The 20,344-nt window shown below is 37.1% G+C and overlaps 2 protein-coding genes across 7 annotated transcripts; both read right to left on the reverse strand.

The window, feature by feature from the left end:
* Positions 1–1,091: 1,091 nt before the first annotated feature.
* LOC119982366 lies at positions 1,092–1,775 on the reverse strand. The gene has a single exon (XM_038825692.1). It carries the CDS (start codon positions 1,647–1,649, stop codon positions 1,206–1,208), a length of 444 nt encoding a protein of 147 aa, XP_038681620.1. The 5' UTR covers positions 1,650–1,775; the 3' UTR covers positions 1,092–1,205.
* Positions 1,776–3,991: 2,216 nt separating this feature from the next.
* On the reverse strand, positions 3,992–18,408 carry LOC119982562 (phosphatidylinositol 4-phosphate 5-kinase 7-like). 6 transcript variants are annotated; one of them, XM_038826017.1, is made up of 11 exons: positions 17,508–18,405; positions 15,972–16,101; positions 15,151–15,329; positions 13,976–15,007; positions 9,297–9,464; positions 8,668–8,833; positions 7,195–7,305; positions 6,917–7,104; positions 6,515–6,669; positions 5,455–5,623; positions 3,992–4,433 (listed from the first exon to the last, which is right to left on the reverse strand). In XM_038826017.1, exons 3-11 carry the CDS (start codon positions 15,165–15,167, stop codon positions 4,154–4,156), a joined length of 2,286 nt encoding a protein of 761 aa, XP_038681945.1. In that variant the 5' UTR covers positions 15,168–15,329; positions 15,972–16,101; positions 17,508–18,405; the 3' UTR covers positions 3,992–4,153. The 6 variants fall into 6 exon arrangements, with proteins under 6 accessions (XP_038681945.1, XP_038681941.1, XP_038681940.1 ...); XM_038826013.1 differs by having other exon boundaries at positions 15,151–15,326; positions 15,972–16,111; XM_038826012.1 differs by having other exon boundaries at positions 15,972–16,111.
* Between the last annotated feature and the right edge of the window lie 1,936 nt (positions 18,409–20,344).

A 20,344-nucleotide genomic window follows, 5' to 3' on the forward strand; every position in this document is an offset into this window, starting at 1 on the left:
CCCAACTTGATGTGGCATACCATGAGTAAATTTATGTGACCCTTTACACTTATGCTCCTTTTGGTGCTTTGCATATGATAATATAATTTTACTATCCTATGTATAAGTTAATCATTTGATAAGTTGATGTATAATTTAATCATATCTAGTGTCTCGAAAAAATATGATATTACACTTGGACCCCTTAAAGCAAAGCATTTTAATATGGATTGGTTTTGTCTCTGAAATTCCATCATTTATTCTACATGTCACTTGTACATTATTATTGTTTCAAGTACAAATGGGTTTGGAAAACTTACTGAAACTTGGGAAGATATTGTTTCTTCATGTTTGAATGTCTTGGCTTGGCTCTAATTACCCTTGTTACATACTTCAAGTCCATTTCCTTACCAAGACATCCATTGATTCTTCAAAGAAAAAAAAAAGGAATTATTGATGTTGCTATTGGATGCTCACTTTGTGCTTATATGGTCTCCATCTCTTGAATCCCTTCACTTTGATCAAGAAATTGTCTCAAAATTTTCTTTTGTATTTTGAAACACGTTGTTAGGAACCATTTTGTAAATACAGCTTTTTATGTTAAGATTAATTACTTTACCATTCAGTTTTCACATCATTTATACAAATTTTAACACTCCCCATAACGTGCGTGCAGAACAAATGAGGTCTACCATTAGGGTTACTCTCACACAAAGCCCATACTAGGCTCTTGGGTCTCATGATCAGGTCAAGTTGTGCCAATCCCCAACAGGCTAAAGGTTTGATCTTGGAGCCCTTGAAGTTCCTTAACTGTGCAATAGTACTAGAATCCCTGAGATTGATATTTGTGGAAGGACAATTGTTGATTCTTGAAGTTCCCAGTACTCAAGAACATGTTCATGATACATAAACTAGTTACAAATCTCAGGTGCTACAAAATCATCACAAAGTTTCATTCAACAAAACATTTTTTACCATTTTGTTTCAAGATCTATTATCTGCATATTGAGATCTAGGCATCAGTTTGAGTTGTTCTGGTTCAGTTCAGCCTTTCATTCAATTTCTTTTGAGTGATTTGACTTTCCTGTAAATCTTCAGAAAACTCTACCAAATTTGATGAAGAAGTCATGGATCTAACTTTATTCGCCATATATAGAACTTGCAAAATCAAAAGCCAAATAACATTTCTTACCAGTTACAGATTAATGAAAGAAATTCATGTTTTCTTAATTAGGATGAACCTTGTTGGAGGAAATTCCCTTCCAGGCAGATTTCATTGAAGCAGTGGCAGAATTCAAAGCAGCCTCAATATATCTCTTTGAAGCAACACTGGCAGCATTTTCCGTCAATTTCCCCATCTTTCTCGCCCTCTCTGCAGTTTCTTCCAGACGACTCAATTCTTCCTCCGCCATTCGTTCCATCTCCTCCTCGAACCGCCTGAACTCGTCCATGGCCCTCTCCATGGATGAATCGAGCTCGTCTTCCGCTTCCGCCAACTCAATCTCAGCGGCTTCAACCTCATTTTCTTGCTCGAGTTCCATGGCTGCCCATGCCTTGTACGCTTCTATCTCGAACAATTTCATCAGATCTTCGATCGTGGAGGGATCGAAGTTCTTGTCTTGTAAAGCTTCATCTGATAGGAAGGTGAATTGGGAGATGAGAGCTTCCATTGTTGTCGAATTGCAAGAGTGAGTACTGAATGTGTTTGGAGGAAAGTTTTGCGCTAAAAGGATGAGGATCACGAAGTGAGAAGGGGGTAGGTCACTTCTTTAGGAAAGTAGAGGGTGCCGTTCGTTATCGATAACGTCATAAAAGTCTCTATTTTCGACCGTTGAGTTGAACCATTTTGGTTTCACTCAATTATGGTATGCGGGTGCGGTGTCTGCTGTCAAGTGCTTGTGGGCCAGATCTGGATGGGCTTCTCTTTATCTTCATTAATGGTTTGTGGAATCTAAAATAGTGGGCCATCCATGCCTTTTTTTTTTTCCTTCAAGAAAGCATCAATTTTTTACTATGGGGTAGGTAGCTATTGGAAAAACGAAAATTATAAGAATCATAACGATTGTATTCCATATGCTAAAGTGAATTTGTGATCGGAGATAAGTAAATATCTATGTAATTATTATATTAATTAAATATTTATATAGTCATTAAATTATACATCAAAATCTATATATTGAACAATGATCGGGAATAAATAATTGTTTAAATCGTGCTAGATGATTTTTCATTGAGTGAAAATCTTATATCATGTACGAGTGTGTAGCAATCAATATTTGTTCTCTTGTATGAATGTGCATGCATCAATCAATAATTATTAAATTAACCATACATAAATAAATCTAAACAAATAAATTTAATTTGAGATTTGGGTATTTAGAAGTATATATGGTAATTTTTTTTCCAAAATTTGAGGGTGGGCCCTAGGCCTTAGCTAGATCCACCTCTGAATACAATAGTTGAATACATGATCCAGTGGTCAAAATTTTATGTATTTTCCAACTTAGTAACTGAGGTAACTGGGAAGATGCAAAATGTGTAACGTGTTTTTTTTTTTTTTAAGATCCAATAGTTGAATACATGATCCAATGGTCAAAATTTTACATATTTTCTATTTATCATTTTTTAAGATCCAATAGTTGCATACATGATCCAATGGAGTTATATCTACACTCGCCTAAGTTTATTTCAATACATATATACAGATATACGGTTTAAGACCATATATATATATATATATATACCTACTTGGAGTAACTTTGAATGACATTATAAAGCCCAAGAATCTGAGATATAAGAATAATATAAGCTTTGTGACGTGATTGCACGCGCCATGTATTGCGTGAACAAGGTCAGCAGGTAATGGGTAGAGTAAGATGTCAAAAGTTGAGGTCTTTATAAAGGGTATGCATGCACAAGGTGCATTGTAGTCCTCATGGATTCATTCTTGTGTTTGGGCTAGAACACAGAACACCCCAGGTAATGGTTTGGTTTGGTTGCTGACTACTTCTGTGAGAGGTTAAGGTTGATGGGAATGTTGTTTGGCTCGATGTCATCTAGGTAGGTCCATCTAATTTTTCTTTGAAAAGCCATGATCATCTCTTGTCAATATTGACCAGGAGATTGACATCTTCAAAACACATGCATGTAAATGTTTTTGAGATACAGTGAGCCCTCTCTGGCTCTCTCTCACTTCGGAGTCAGAATTCTTATAATCTGGGCACAACCAGGTCTGGTTTTGGAGATTCAGTACGTGCTACAAGAGCATTGTCTTATCTGACTCAAGTGATCAAGGGGCTCACTGCTTAGGCTTTGCAATGTTAAGATTAAGTAGATACAATATAACCTATGTGATATCGGACCAGGCTTCATCCCTGTCAACCATGTCTCTCTAAAACTCTCAAGGTAAGGATTATTTTGTTTTTCTGATAAGTTCGATGCGACGATGATGCATCATTAAACATGATCATTTTGATGCTATATGTATATTGATCACTGGAATGATTCATCTTTTCGTGACTTTTATCATCATCTTTTTCTCTATTTCCATATCTACATATCAGTTCCATCATTCCTGGTGTTGATCCTTCTGCATGTTTTCAGCAATTTGTCAACTTTCCTTCTGGGGGAGTGAATGTGAACTTCGTTCGCAACTCCTGAAATGAGTTGACTTTGTTTGGTTGATTTGGAATTACATGTAACTGATCAAGTAAATGTGTTTTTGTTTTGTTTTGGAGGTTCCAACAGAACACTGAAGTTTTTGTAACGTGTAGTAAAGAATATTGTTTTCAAGTCAAAAAAACTTGGACTTCCTTCATTAGCTACTGAATACTGATTTTTTTTTTTTGAAATATTGTTAGAAATATTCTTCACATTGGAATCGAATTTTAGATACACATATGCCTAATCCAACCAATTGTCAACCGAACCACCTCTCATTGATCAATCAAATGTAGTTAAATGTAGTTATCCGTATTGGATTTGCTTATATTCTAGATTCCATTAAGAATAGTGAATAGATAAATAAAAAATCTCTCTATGCTAATAATATTTCGAATTTACAATTTCCACGAGATTTTGGTATATAAGGTTACATTATTAAACACTACTTACAATAATAAGAGTGGGGGGGGGGGGGGGGGGGAGAAGATGCAAAGTAGAAACACCAAGGTAATCAAGGCTCTTGAGGGAAAACTTTCTCCAGGAAATCAATGAATCTTTTAGCATAAGTCTTGGGTTCTACAGCCGAAATCGAAAGAGGGTCGAATTGCAATGATTTGTATGCATGCTCAACCTTCTTTTTCATGTTGTATTCCTGCAATATATCGATTATGCCCATGTATAGAACTACATCATAAACTTCAAAGAGTTCAATGTCTGCTGAATCAATATCTGCCTCCACAACCTTGCGGCTAGCCTGAGCTGGCATGTTTACTCCAAGTTGCACTCGTAACCTAAACAAAATTGAAAGCAGTTGGCAAGCAAACACATGCTTCTTGATCAGTAAATATGGCTTCAAATGAGTACAATGTATTACATCAGAATCTCAATATTTAAGAACGTAATACATCCATAAAGAAAGAGTGGCAAAACCCATGAGAGACTAGAGGATGGGAGAAGCTCGGTTGATCGTGGCACTGGCAGAGGAAGCCAAGCCAGAAGGAGCTGATGTTTTTCAAATTGGAAGCAACAAGACAAAGTGAAGTAAAAGTTGATATAAGATATGATGATCCATGGCTGGCATAAAATGAGATAAGAGTCAGAATAGCAACAGCAGTAAAGCTGCAGTTGATCACCAAAACATCGAGCAAAGGCTTTGAGTTGAGTGTGTGCATCAATGAAATGCCAACTTCAGCTTGTAGACGTACCAAGTATAGGACGACGAAGGGGGAGAAGAGGGGAGTGGGAGTAGCAGTCCTCCCAAAGTTAGGGAGCAAAAAAATTAAAGGCTCCAAAAGCCACTGCTGCCACCACCTCCACCCAAGGGAACAAAACAACTCAAAGAAAATATATTCACAGGAAACCCTAATACACGGAAATAGATATATAGAGCAGAGTCATTGTATATACTTGATGCATGCTTATCCATAAATCTCTGTCAGCTACTCTAGGGACTATCCAAGATATTAGTGCATACGTTATTTCAACAAATCTGAGTATTGACACACTCGCTCGGAAGTTGCAGTAGGAAAAATTGAAAATTACAGTTATGAAAATTGAAAGTAACAGGCTAACAACATAAGCAAAGTGTAATAAAGAGTGACAAACAACTTGATAAAACTCCAATGCAATTGTGGAAAGTCTCAGACGTTTCTCCCTCAGATAAATTATAGGATATGATAAGTCTTGTGCATATAAATGTCAATATAAGGCGGGTCTCACATATTATCATAGGTATCTGGCAAATTGTCTTTTCAACCCAAAATCACAAAACTTCATTATATTTGCTTGAGAAGTGGAAAGTAAAGAAGCTACCTTCCAGTACCAGGTAGTAAAAGATCAACTTGCTGGTGACCTACGGAATATGCTCTCAATGTACCTCCTCTGCTGTGAGGACCTGGTGCAATGTTGACAGAGCTGGGTTCATGGGTTACTAGGATCAGGCCTTTTGGAGGAATCAAGAGCTCCCCTTGTGATGTTACACCTGGTGGAAGCAGAAAAATAAGCTTATACAGTAAATTAATCAATTGTTTCTCAAAAGAAAATGTGGCCAGAGATATCCTTCAAAGTCTTAATACGAGTATTATTATGTACATAAGCATGCATGCTGATGGAAAATGATTGCACACGTGCAGAGGCCAGATTTCACATCAATCACAAGATCAAGCATTATCCCTAATTGAGTAGTAATGAAAATATCCATTCTGTTGAATAGTCCGTTTAATGTGTGCAAAAAACAGATACACGTGTTTCTAACAGATGTCCATGTCAGTATGTCAACAAATAATACATTGGAATTTAATATGTGAGATAGACTGTTTCTAAGTTTGTGTATAATAAAAATCTTGGTGACATAACAACAAAATTAGTTTTGAGTGCTTTGATGTGCCTTGTTCACCTCCTATTTATTTAACCTTTTCACGCATTTCAACTTTATGTATAAATATAATGCAGATAGTAGATACTAACACGACTGAATAGTCATGATTATCACACTATAATGGCATGCAAGATGTATAAACAGTTCAATAGCTTTTTATGCTCAGATGTATTACTAGAGCTTTCTGCCATAGACCCACAGTAGTTGACGCAATTCCACCTCTATCGTTGCCCCATGTTTTCTAAAGACTACAAAAAACTAACTAAAGGAAAGTTGGAAAATGAACTGAACACCCAAATTCAGTAATTATCCTACAACATAACATTATCAGAAAAAAAATTTCTGAAACATTTACTATGAGCTAGTATTATCTTAATCAAAAGTAGAAAATAGAGAAATATTTGAAAAAGGATGTATATGGCCAAACATAGACAAAAACACAATTTAAATTTATTGGTATTTCATGTAAGATGCAAGTATAGAAAGAGACTATACCATTAGCAGGTGGTGAATTATCTTGACTGGGCACCGTAGCAGGAGGTTCTAGAAAAGCCTTATGATGCTCCGGAGCTCTAAAATGTAATCCCAGGAGAAGGCTATAGTCAATTATATCTTGAGATTCTAAGAACGAGCAGTCTAGAGAGAGCTGTCTGCAACACATAAGATAGAGAATAATCTAAGGATGTGTCTGAGGCTTTCTGACACCCCATTTAAGGTCTTAGCTACTTATGGTCTCGTCTACGAACTTGGCATGTTGAAGACTACCAGTGCATATTTAAATATCTACAGAGCTTCGTGAACGAACCAACTCAAAAATTGAGCATATGCCAGAACCTTTCATATGATGTTTAAACCATAATAAAACTAGTGCTATCCAAATGAAGACAAAGAACTTACTTGAAAAGGGATTCTCGCAACAATTTGTCCATAAGAAATTCGTAAGACAGATCAAGATCTTTCAACGTGGTATTCTCTTCAATCTTATCTTTATCTGTATATCTTCCTTGAGTTGATCCCTTTAGATCATAACGACAATGAATTCGCAATTCTGTACAAAACATATTACCCATGACCACAAAGCGCACCTGAAAATATGAAAACAACAAAGGCTGAAATTAATTATAAACAAATGAAGAACAGGAGGTAAACTAGAGACATGAAAGGACAATGAATACCTTTTTTCCTCCTCTTACTGTTATCCGGTGGACTCCAAAAAATTTTGTTATGAGAGTATTTTCGTGTTCCTTAACATGACTATAGTAATGAGGCAGCATCTTGAGAAGGGTCTACATGGCAAAAAAATTGTAAATATAAATACCATTGCCTCTCTTAACTTGAGACCAAGCAGCACTCTATAACCTTTTACTACATCAGTTTTCTATCGGGAAATAAGGAATGGAAAGGAAAACAATATTGAATAAAATTTAAGGTAATTAAACAAAGGACACATCAACTAAATGTACATGATATAAGAAAATGGAGTTGGGGGAATATCATTGAAAACGAATATGACTTCAATAATAAAATTTTGGAGTGGCAAAATAAGAATATATAGTGAATTAGTGATAGTAGGTGCCTCCAATGTAAAGTGGGGAAACAAAACTAACAATGGGATACGTATCTGGGCATCAACATGGCTAGTGATTTTATTCCATCAGCACAACCTTGTGGTCAATAGGTTCAAGTCTCCCCCTCCCCCAAAACAGGCTTGAAGCTCTTCCTCCACCAAGTTTGCTACCACCCAGTTTAGAAGCTTAACTGAATACTCACAAGATTTACACAAGAAGCATGTACTTGCTTTAGCACCCTCTTATATTGCTCTAATAGGGTGCAAACGCTATAAATTTAATTAAAGCATAGCCCTGAACAAGCCACCATACTGACAATATGAATTTTTATTCTAAAACCAAATAGCACCCTATGAAGGATATATTTAGTATAGCATATTGTGTGTTTCGAGCTTTTACCCTTCAGATCATGCCCCTTTTGTTTCCTTCTGTCCTTGTAATGGCTCCAACATAAACCACATCACCCATGGAAATTACTGGTCTTACTAACGAGGAAGGCATTGGAGTCCTAGTATTCTCCTCTCCCAGATGAAGCCTCTCTAAGCAACCACAAATGCATTTCACTTTGAAAATAAGGCCCTAGCAGGTTAGCCCTCAAATCCAAGACTAAACACTCAGTCATAAAGACAATTTGACCACTTGTAAACCTCAAAACCCACAACATATAGAACTTCTATTTACCAGGTGACCAACAAACTGCCATGTAGCAGTTTGAGTGCTTTCGTACTTCAAGCTTTTCTGGTAGCAATCATCTAGCAGTTCACAATGCTCCTAGTTAACGAGTGATCCATCACCGTCTAGAATATCAATGCAGAACTAAACAGAAACCTCAACTAGTTACCTATCAACATAACAGCATAGTGCATATACATCCCTGCCTACAGTCTTCCCCAACCACCCTTACCCTCTTGTCTTCTTATTATTCAAGCCGTTGTGGGAGCAAATGTAGAATCAAATTCAAATGAAAACAAAAGAGAAAAATCATGGAGTATAGATTTATACAAGTCGTCAACAAAAATTCTTAAGAGTATGAAGTATCAGTCGATCATAGTTTAGAAAGGAAGTCCTTGATGGTCAAACCTTAATCTCAGGTTTCTTTAATGTCTTGATCACAAATCTATCATCATGGGAAAGATAGAATAAACTGCCACTTTTCCCTGGCGAGGAAACTTCCCTCAGGCCATCGTCACCGCAAATTGACATCATATATTCTGCAGCATCCAATTTGAACATTTCCCTCAGATTCCTGTAATCAATAAATGTATATGCACAAAATTATGAAACATCAGAATCCTATTGACAAGTAAAATGCAAATGAAACAAATATACAATAGAATGAGTCTGTAAGCTATGACTAAGAAATGCTTCAAGAACACCATACATAAAAGTAGTAAATTAATGATATATTAGCTTTCAAGGTTGCTAAAGCATAAAGATTGAATCTATTAGTGGAGGATGAATATAAGTGGTGGACTGACACACACAAACTTGTACATTTTCTGACCGGTGACCAAAAAGCGTGCAAATGTGAAATTAAAAGAATGAGAAAAATAGTGCTGAGTTAAATTGACAAAGTATATTAACATGGCTTTAATAAGAAAACACACCGAGAATTATAATGAGACCATAGGGCAATAATCCTTCCAGTAGAAATCAATAGAATAGCATGTGAGTTTTGCAAGCATGAAGTACATAAAATTGTCAAATACCTGAAGACCATAGGGCAATAATCTTTCCAATAGAAATCAATAGAATAGTGAGGAGGTGTAAACCGGGAACCCTTTCTGGGGAAATACATTCTTATTCTTGCTCGATCTCCAAAATCAGAAGATCGAACTTCACGCATTGGTACTGGTGTGATCTTGCCAACAGTGTACCTGTGCATTTCAAATGGGGTAGCAACAAGTGAACATTCCAATATCCAACAATGAATTTAAAGAAGTTAAAATCCAATATAAATTTTTAAGAGATAAATGTCTCACATAGTCTAGTTTGAGCGAATTGTATATGCATATATGTGGTACCCTCTCCTATCCTCTCTCTGTATAGGCCACTTAAAAGCAAATTTAACGTTGGAAATCTCATCCCTATTCACATCAAAGATTCCGTGGAGACATAAGACCCGCACCGCTTTGTTCTTCCTAGGCAGTCTCACTTAATGGTACTTATGCCCAGGAAAAGGCCTCTTACAGAGGTAGAGACCTAAGCCTACTGAAAGATATTGTCTTCTCTAGGATTCCGATTCACTGTGGATACATCAGATTACTCTCAAGTTTTTGCTGGCTCAAGCCTCTTAGTGTGGTAGGGACATGGGTTTCCATATATACCACATGGTTTGGATTTACCAAGCCAATGTTGTATTCTTGACACCCCCGCACTTGTGGGCTGAGTTATGTCAGACCCAACAAGTAGACATGTAGAGACCCATTCAACTGGACCGAGAGTATGCTCCAAAACCATGTTGAAAATCTCAATCCTACTCATATCAAAGATACTGTCCACTTTGGGTTTACCGATTCCTGAGGATACATCGATTATACATTTGAATAACACAAACCTATCGCATTGCACAAGAAGAGCCACAACTTGGTATCCCTGAGCACCTATAGTGTTCTGGAACGAAAAGGACTTTGCCATAAATCTGTCTCCAACGACAGAGAAAGTCGCCTCACAATTTGCACGGTGTCAAAGCCCTTAGCAGAAGACTTGTCTCCAGTAACAATGGTCTTCCTAGATCCATCACCATACATGAACATATTAACCGTCTTCTTGTCAAAAGTAATGTACGCATAGTATATTCCAGCCTTGACGTGGATAACATATCGACCTTGAAGTTCTTGGGGGTACATAGGAAGGGCTGCACCATGGTCTTGAATTGGCCACTGCCATCCTTAGCCCCAACCGCATTAGGCTTGATAGCTCCATTGTCAGCCTTAACCAATAACTTACAATCTGCACCAGAAACCCAGCTTGGGTACTCGTCTTCTTCAAGAAGACTACGGCTCGTACTGGTGCTAGAGATCGAACTTGAGATTGAATTTTTCAAGAATATTTTCTAAGACATCAACAATAACCAAAACATTGATGGTTAATTGTCTTGCGTCAAGCATACCAATCCTTAACTGGGTGAGACTGGTTGGGGTCTGTCTTTGTGGGATCATCAAATCCATCCAAGCAAGAAATGAACATATCTTAACTTCTATAATTTTGGTAGTGGGGATGATCATTGGTGCCGTTGTCGTGCAAAAAAAATGACAGTTCCAAAAGTGATGAAAACATGACACCACAAATGAAGGTTGTAACACAAATGTGTGCACCAACTTATTACAAGGAGGCATGTCAAGCTCAGTAAACAATACTGACCCAAAAGAGCTCTTCAAGGCTGCAATCATAGCCACAGAAGAGGCAGTTAAAAAATCGCTCAACATTTTTTACTTACTTGTGGACCGCGGTTAACACCACAAGTGAGCCAATAGCCAAGATGGACGTGGATGATTGCAAGGAATTCATGAACTTTGTGGTCCAAGATCCTGGAACATCGTTTAGTTCTACTGATGATAGCGATCTCAAGAACTGGTTTAATGCTCTCATATCTTACCAACAATCTTGCTTGGACAGATTTGAGATCTCACAAAAACATACCCCAACTAGTCTCACCTAACTAAGGATCAATTAAGTAATGGTATTCTTGATGCAAAACAATTAACCATCAATGTTTTGGTATTGTTGATAGCTTAGAAAATATTCTTGAGAAATTCAATCTCAAGTTCGACATCCCTGGCACCAATACCAGCCGTAGGCTTCTTGAAGAAGACGAGTACCTGTTGGATCGCTAGTGCAAACTATGAGTTGTTGGCTAAGGTTGACATGGAGCTATCAAGCCTGACGAAGGATGGTAATGGATAATTCAAGACCATTAGTATAGCCCTTGCTACGTATCCCAAGAACTTCAAGAGTCGATATGTTATCTACGTCGAGACTAAAATCTACTACGAGTACATTTATTGAAGAAGATGGTGAATGTGTTTATATATGGTGATAGATCCAAGAAGACCATTGTTACTGGAGACAAGTCTTCTGCTAATAGCTTTGGCACCATGCAAATTGCCACTTTCTATGCTGTTGGAGATGGATTTATGGCAAAGTCCATGGGGTTTCGGAACACTACAGGTGCTCAGGGATACCAGGTTGTGGCACTTCTTGCGCAATCCGATAGGTATGTGTTCTTCAAATGCAAAATCGATGGACCCATAGAAACCAATAAACCCAAAGCGGACAATATCTTTGATGAGAGTAGGGCTGAAATTTTCAACATATAACATGGTATCAGAGGGAGTCCTAGCGATGTGTTCTTGGAATGCTTTACCTCCACCAGTTTCTTGGCCTATGGTTTGCCCGTTTGTTGGACTTGTTGAGCCTTCAGATTGTCCGACCCATAAGTGAGGGGAGTGTAAGAGATAAATGTCTCACATCATCTAGTTTGGGTGGATTGTATGTGCATGTATGTGATGCCCTCCCATCTCTCTAGGAGGTCCTTTTAGAAAGAGTGTATGGGCCACTTATTAGCAAATTTAACATCAACAATCTGAAGTAAAAATAACCTTCTAATAAGCAATGGACATACTAATACTACTATTGATAAGACAAAAAAACTCTCCAACCCATTAAATTAAATGATTATCCTGATAGTAGTTGAAGCTTAAATCAAATGATGGAATGTCTTACTTGCAAATATCATGTACCCCAAACAACCAATTAAAAAGAAATATGCATACCATCTAGAATTTCTCATGTCACAAAGCTGATACCAAGTATAGCTTCGGAATTGTGTAGCTATTAAACACTAAAATGAGAAGTTTGAAGAAGAGGATGAGGTAGAGATCAAAGAATTTTCTTAGCTAGCAACTTTGTGTTGTTCTGGTCAACGCAAACCATTTTACTTTTTGCAGGGTTTTTTGAAGTAACCAAGTCGATGGCACGACATGCATGCTGACCGTCATTGAATATGATATAATCCATATAGTTGCTCGAACCAACTTCAATAAGCTAGTAATCTTAGATTACTTGATAAGACCAGAACGCATATATAGCCCAAATTCCAAAACCACACTTTCTAGTCTATTAGCTCACAACTGAACAGGTGTTGCAATTAACTTTTGCATCCATAACGGCACAACCATAAATTATTTTCTGAGATGCGTGTAAATTTTCTCTTCAGGACTTGCATCTATATTCCATAGTTCTACTTTACTATATTCTTTCATTTATTGAGCAAAGTTCTTCACTAGAAACTGACATATGTCTAGATGAAATTCAAGTGATAGTGGAGGTAAAGGAAAATACTCAACAATTTAGTTTTTTGCAGGGATTAAGCACAGATGAATAGCCCCTAGTTATAGTGGAAATCAAGTACTTTATCCCCAATCCCTATTAGAAAATAATAAAAAAAATTCTCTAAAACAAAAAAGTATTCAGCAATGTGTTAAAACTTGGAAACACTTCCATTGAGAGAAGGTGAATCTATCAATAACGAAAATTGGAAAGTAAAGGATCTTTTAAAAATTCCTACGATGTAGACAAGCTTCTTCTCATTTTCTTAAGAAATTGAAGTTCAGCAACATGTGACTTCTTTGAATGTCTTTGTACAAAATTGAACACCGTTTTTAAAATTGACACCAGATTTGAGGGTTGGCTCCTAAGATTACAATCCATGAGCATTGATATCCATTTTTCAGTTAGTGAAGCGTGGACGACGACACTTGGTGAAAACTTATGATAACAGAATAATAATATGATTGGGGAAAAAATAATTGCAAAGAAGAATCACAACATTTTCTTCTCATAAAGAAAGATGGATGAATGACCCCTTGATGATTGAGGAAAAATAATCAAGGAGACAGTCAAAAGACTAATAAAGAGTTTTTGTTTAAAAGGTTTGTACTATGAAACAACAACTGAAACCACATAAATACAGAGGGATGATTTAGCAGCCCCTTATTAGTATTGGAAGTCAAACAATTAGTAAAAAAAGCTACGAGGTAGGCAGATATTCCTCCCAGTTTCATAAAAAGATAGTAATACCACAAGCAGTTGGAACATTTGAACAAAAGTATATCACATACATACTTATACCAGCTTTCAATCATTTACAAAACCTGAACATCTGTGCAAGGATAAACATTACAGAAACACCGGTTTCTTTTTATCATCTAGTCCAAGAGGGCTGAGGAAGCTCAAGGAAAACAAATCATAACCAAATGATAATGCCTAATATGAGTAGAAATAAAATTTGCAAAGAAGAATCATAAAAAAAACATTCCAAGAAAAAACTTTACACCTAAAAGCAAGCAGAAGAAGAAAGGAAGGAAATTTGGTTAAAATTGTTCACCTGATACCAAGTTGCAAATTAAGCATTAAATAATAGCTCTGGCGACCATTGAAAATGTCTACACATGAATGTCCTTTCACTTTTTCCACACGAAACTTATTATTTTTCTTAGTTTTTTGTGACAGTTCAGCAAAATTCCTGATTCTCTCTTTAGTTAAAACTCCTTGCATGTATTCTCTTTCATATATTACAGCACTGTAATCCTTCGCATCACTTGGACCAAGATCAGACGCATGGGACAATCTGCCTGAGAAGTCATGACATGTAAGATCCTTTGCAGGATCATAGAGTCTGCAACTGTCACCTAATGACTTAGTCCTGTTTGATAACTGACCTGATTTTCTTGGAGTCATGCATTCCTCCATATCTAGTGAAAAACTTTGAGACAACACACTTCTTCCACTATCACCAAATCCTATGGAGCTACTCCATCTTTTCAGCGATGGATGTTTAGTTCCAGCAGGATAGAATGTTCCTTTCCCGTCCTTGAGGCCCCTACTCCATGTCCCAAAATAATATCCCTCATCCATGAACCTATATACTCCTGAACCATGTCTAAGCCCATCTAACCAATACCCGTCATAGATATCGCCATTTGCCCATTTCATTGCCCCTCTACCACACATTCTCCCGCCTTTCCAATTTCCAATGTATGTATTTCCACTATTCCAAATATACCTACCACAACCTTCATGCAGTCCCTCCTTCCATGAACCTTCATAAATATCTGAGTTAGAATATTGCTTTCTCCCAAATCCGTTCTGTATATTCATCCTCCATGCTCCTCTATGTTCGGATCCATTACATCCGATAAAGGTGCCAGAACCATGAAGGTAACCCCCAGAGAAATCACCCTCATATTTTGCTCCAGATGACCATGTTATCCATCCTTGACCTGTCATTTTTCCTTCGTCCCAATCACCTTCATAGAAGGTTCCATCTGACCATGTATATTTCCCCTTCCCATGGGGGAGTGCTCCTTTAAAGTTACCACCATAGACATCACCATTTGAGAAGGCCTTTTCCTTAATCCTGGAGAATTATGAAAGAAAATCAAATGACAACATAACATAATCAAAAGATGAATGTCACTCTTACCACAGGGGGAAGAAAAAGAAGGGGGAAAAAGGAGTTAAGAACAAAGGAAAAAAAAGAGAGCTAAAGAGTGAATATACCTTTCTGTGTCCCCCATGATCAATGCATGACATACAATGTACAAATCCAGCTAATTTCAAAAAAAATCTCTTCTGGATACTTTGCTCAACACAAAGAAATCATCCAAGCACAATGACTACTACATTCCCTTTTCCCCAGCCACATAGAATACCCATCTCCGTTGATCAACAATGATCTTCTGAACATAAAAGCGAGTAGTTAGGGTTGAAGTTAGTCATGCATTATGCATATCAACAGGAAAATGCCAACTACGACAGCATACAGTTGCTATTAGGTGCATATATCTCAGGTTTGCTATAATGATAGGTCAGTTACAGGAGCAATCTATGTTTTTTACTTAATTCATGTTGACAATTCGAATAAAAAAAAATATAAAGATGAATTCTAAGCTCAGAGTATATCGAAGGAGACTTTGAATTGTAGCCCAGGTTTTGAGTCCAACTTTACATGTATATGCTAGCATTCGAAAACATTGAATTCAGCAGTATTTTATTTAAACTCCTGTAAGATGCTCGAAAATGCCTATGGTTACAAAGTCACTAAAAAAAGAAAAATCATCCCCATTGAGCAGCAGCAAGATGTACCAAATGATTTATATTCATCTTTGCAACCATGGCACTTGTAATGATAAGGGATGACAAGGCACGTTTCGAGCATCTTTAAACAAACTGACAAACAAGATCTGACATGGACAGCCGAAGCATGCCTCTCATTGAACTGAAGTTCAAATGAATGTAATGCACCGAAAAACAGGAAAGGATAAATAGTAACAGAGGTTATGTAGAATATGAAATGCATGAGTTCCCTTTCCAACTAATACTTAAGTGAGAGGGCAACGATTTGTGTGGGAAACTGGCTTTCCTTCCTTCTGCGACTAGTGTTGTGAATTGGTGTGCAGTTTTCCACAACATCATCATTCATCAAAGCTTCGGTTCCAACTCCCAAACAGTCTGGAGTCCGCTACACAAATCCATAGTTCATAAGTTTATGAGGAACCTAGGACCTCGAGAATTCATTAGGGAACTCAGACATTTATTTTGTCTATCAAATGTCTGTATCTTAATTATTTTTTCAGAAGGAACTGCCTCTTAATTAATAAAGCATCAATATGTCTTAAAGCAGTAAAGTACTAATAGTTAGTTGTCATACATCGAGTAATGAATTCTCATCGATATCATTGAGACTATTCAACCAATACTGAAGGCTAAATAAGGATCTATAACTGTATATAAAATCACCAAGCCATGGGACTAATCTGTTTTGATGTAGGTTTTGAAAACTACGGATGTGGATTTTGTTTAGGATTGAGACAACCAGAAACCTTAACCCCCAAATCAAGCCCAAAATTAAGAACCCTATTGCAGAAATTCACAATTCTTGGTTTTTAAGACCAAACACATAATAATCATCCTGAATCTCTCAGTTGGGTCGGATAAACTCACCTTCCGTCACAGCCTCTCTCCGGGTGTGTATCAAGTCTCTCACTAAACGTGTAATTGCAACTTTGCAGAAGAACGCTTTATATACATTCATATATATAAGACTCCTAGTAATCTTAATTACATAAAAAAAAACTTCATTTAAGTAAAACTAGGATTCTAAACTAATATGACTCCAACTATAACTATGACTTGACTTAAGGCAAATAACCTAATGAAAAACAATTAAAAATACTATAAAATTCGAAATTCCAACATAGCTGGAAATTCCGACAATACCCCTACCATGAAAACTAAAACAAACTTTATTAAAATAGACCCAATAATAAACTAAATTTATGAAAACATAAAATTAGATAAATATTAGCTCAAATTAATGGCTTCCTGCATCAGTTTCTATCTCATAATACCATAGACTTTTCAATGGTGCTCAAATTCCCAACTAAGCGCCCACAAAAAGTGCAAACAGCTCAAATTGTAATATAAAAACTACCATTCATGTATATCAAATGTTCCTCCATTGAAAGTTTTCCCCGCATCATGGTAATCCACCATATCAGACTCATTATCCATCATCTATGGGATACCATGCAATGTTTGATTGCGAATTTATGACAGAACTAGGAAACATTTATGCAATGTTTGATTGCGAATCCAGCTTTCAAAAAATTGCAACAACATACGAAGTTGAGATCACGTGGAAAAAGAACAAAAATTTACGCACAGAAGTTTCCAGGAATATTACTTCCACTTTCAATTTCTGTTCTGCCAGTTGAGTTGAAATATGAAATAGTTACTTCTCTTTTGTACGCAAAACTGACAGAACCAACAAATACTTCCAAATAGAGCTATCAATCCAAATGTTACTAGTACCGTTCACTGTAATCAGAACACAAGTGGGAAATATTTGAACTCACCTGAGTCAGAAGTAGACAATCAACCCCTCCCTCCTCTTCCAAGCCAGAGCTCGAACAAGTAAAGAATAAAAACAGACAAAAGAACCCTAGAATTTGAGCCAATCTTTTCTTCTTTCGAACAATCGAAAAGCTTGAAGCCACCCACGGCCGCCCCCAGATCCTCTGGTTGAATTGACACTTCACCCCTCTCTCTCTCTCTTGGTTAACTACTGCATCAGGTTCCCTCCTTTCCCTTTCGCATCCTCACAACGAAAACGACAGACGAGTACGCCCCACGTGTTCTGGCGACACAACACACTGGGACCCACGACGTGTCTTATTCTCGTGCCGTGCCGTGCGTGACTAGTCTGTCAGAAAAGGCATTGATCCCACGAAATTGTGGTGGGCTGTCGCGTAACCTGTCGGACAATTGATTCCGAATTCACGGACATGAGCGCCTGGTAAAAGAATCGTATGAAACGAACACTCATATGTGAAAGAAAGATAATTTTGAACGAAAGAAAGTTTCCGTCGTTAAGTGTGGAACTGGAAATCGAATAGAATGTACGGAAATGGAAGTCAATGAATTTGCACCCTCATTCTGATGTAATTTCTTTGTGCCCATTGAACTTCATCCCACGAAATCTCAAACCAGTATCTTTGAAGAGCAAGAACAGGAGTGTGGTCTGGTGTATAATCAAAGATTCAAAATATCGTGCTATGAGTTAGTATAACCATTGCACTCTTATCTTCCTCCAGAATACAACGTTCCCCTTATCCAACTCATAAAGTTGCTGGAGACCAACACATGAAATTAAAATCTTCATTCTCCTTGAGGAATGCTTTTGTTCCAATCTAATTCAACCTTTGAACGAATTCATTTTGATATTCAGTTTAGCATCAAGTTTTGAATTTTGATCGCAAGCAACTCTGCACATAACCCTTCCCAACAAGCTCCGCTTTGCTTTTCTTTTTCTTTCTTTTTCTTTTTTTTTTGACTATTGAGTTGTAGTTATAAAATAATATTCAACTTCTGCTAACATCGACTGTTGGAGGAACTTGGCTTTTTCCCAATTTGGGAATGTACACGTGAATCTATGAGAACACATTTCTATGATAACACCATCTATGAATGTCCACCAGACAGAGAGTCGAATGGTTGGCATGAATACCCAGCTCGAGCCAAACTCTCCACGAGGATCGTGTATGAAAAGGTAGTTTGGCAGTAAGGAAGAGGTCTGAATATTGGGTTCAAGTCTGATTCTCTTAGAGAACCAAGCAAGCACTAAGTAAGCAACAGTGGATCACTTTCTATTATCAAAAGCATAGTAAGATTTCTCAAAAGCATCACTGCCAAATACATACAATACAGAAGCATAAGCAAGCATCCAAGCAGTAGGGTAACATTAAGGCTGGGGGTAAGTAGAGAATGCCTCTCTGATAATGCTATCTCATGCTACTTCCCAGAAGACAACCAGTCACCTCACGGCAACCCTATTGGAATAGAACACCCAAAGTAAATTACAGCCTATAAACATGAAGCTATAAATACGAAATAAGAATTTCCAAACATGGACAAATTTAACTTCAAACCAGGCAACAATAACAAAGAGCCCCATCCACATATTAACGCAAACGGCAAACCCATTCAACTTCAATGTAACCAACTTCATGATACATACAATTGCCCTGTCACACTCCAAAATAAATGGCCTTTGGACAATTGCCTTCATCTTGGCCACGAAACCCCTTAACTAATATGTATGAAAATGCAAGTGATCCTTTAGGTCACATAGTAAACGCACTGGCAATAACTTCCAAATTGATGAAACAATTCGTAATTTTTAAGGGAATAAAAAAAAAGAAGAAAACTTCGACATCTTGCATTGCAGTACATCTCACGCTGCCTAGCCGAATAAAATGAAACACAACTGTACCCATTTGGAACAAGCTGCAAAAACATATTGAGACTTACCACCAAAGTAATATGATCCAACCCATAGCATACCTTAGAAAACATCCCACTTCTTTTTCATTGACAGAAAGCATGCCATCTATCAAGGACTTGATTCAGAATATAATTGAATCAAGCTTCAACCCAACCACAGTACACAAGAAAGAATGTATTACAATCCTGAAGCACACTCCCTCTGGACATCAGACATAATCCAAAACATTTACGCAGGGGTCTTTGTTGCATTTGGGATGTCAGAAAAATTATGAAAACTCAACTATAAACAAGAAACGAGCTCATATAAATTTGTCATCACTCATCCCCTTTTTAATTAGTTCCAAAAAAATGAGGCAAAAAATAGTTCATCTACACTTCACACATAAAGCTAGTGTGACAGTTCACTGTATTGATGCAACACCACGTATAGCGATTGAGATTACAAAGTCAAAGACTAATGAAACCTACAAGCATTTGGAAGAATTATTAAGTGTTCATCACATAAAGATAATTAATGGACAATACTCATAGAGTAGACTTTCATCTTTTTCATTTATGAAATTCAGAGTCAAGTGAGTAGCCAAGACTCCAGAAACAAGATGTTATTTCCATAGGATAGCATATTTCATGAAAAACACAAAATATAAACGAATCTGTCCATTGAGTACTTTTGACTTTTTCCGCATGTCAAAGTCCTCTCATAGTTCATTCATTTTTTTGAGTTTTGAAATTCCAAGCCGAGTGTACACCAAAGGCTCCACGAAATAGAAGATGTTTCCCTATGTTAGTGTATTTCATGAAAATCACAAAATTTAAACGGACCTGCTTTACACTTTTTTCGCATGCCAAAGTCCTCTCTTACCATTCATTCATTCTTTTTTTTTTCCAATACAACAAAGGCTCCAGG

This window comes from Tripterygium wilfordii, chromosome 17 (genome assembly GCF_013401445.1).
Source record: "Tripterygium wilfordii isolate XIE 37 chromosome 17, ASM1340144v1, whole genome shotgun sequence".
In the NCBI taxonomy this organism is placed as follows: Eukaryota; Viridiplantae; Streptophyta; class Magnoliopsida; order Celastrales; family Celastraceae; genus Tripterygium; species Tripterygium wilfordii.

What these genes read in the sequence shown, in the direction of transcription:
- LOC119982562 (XM_038826016.1), bottom strand. An exon ending in AATTTGCAACTTGGTATCAG is followed by an intron (nt 9,465 to 13,975) that starts GTGAACAATTTT and finishes TGAAATGCACAG; the next exon opens with GTACACTGTTGGCAAGATCA. An exon ending in TTGCGAGAATCCCTTTTCAA is followed by an intron (nt 6,670 to 6,916) that starts GTAAGTTCTTTG and finishes TATGTGTTGCAG; the next exon opens with ACAGCTCTCTCTAGACTGCT.
- LOC119982366 (XM_038825692.1), bottom strand. Translation starts at nt 1,649, where the DNA reads ATGGAAGCTCTCATCTCCCAATTCACCTTCCTATCAGATGAAGCTTTA.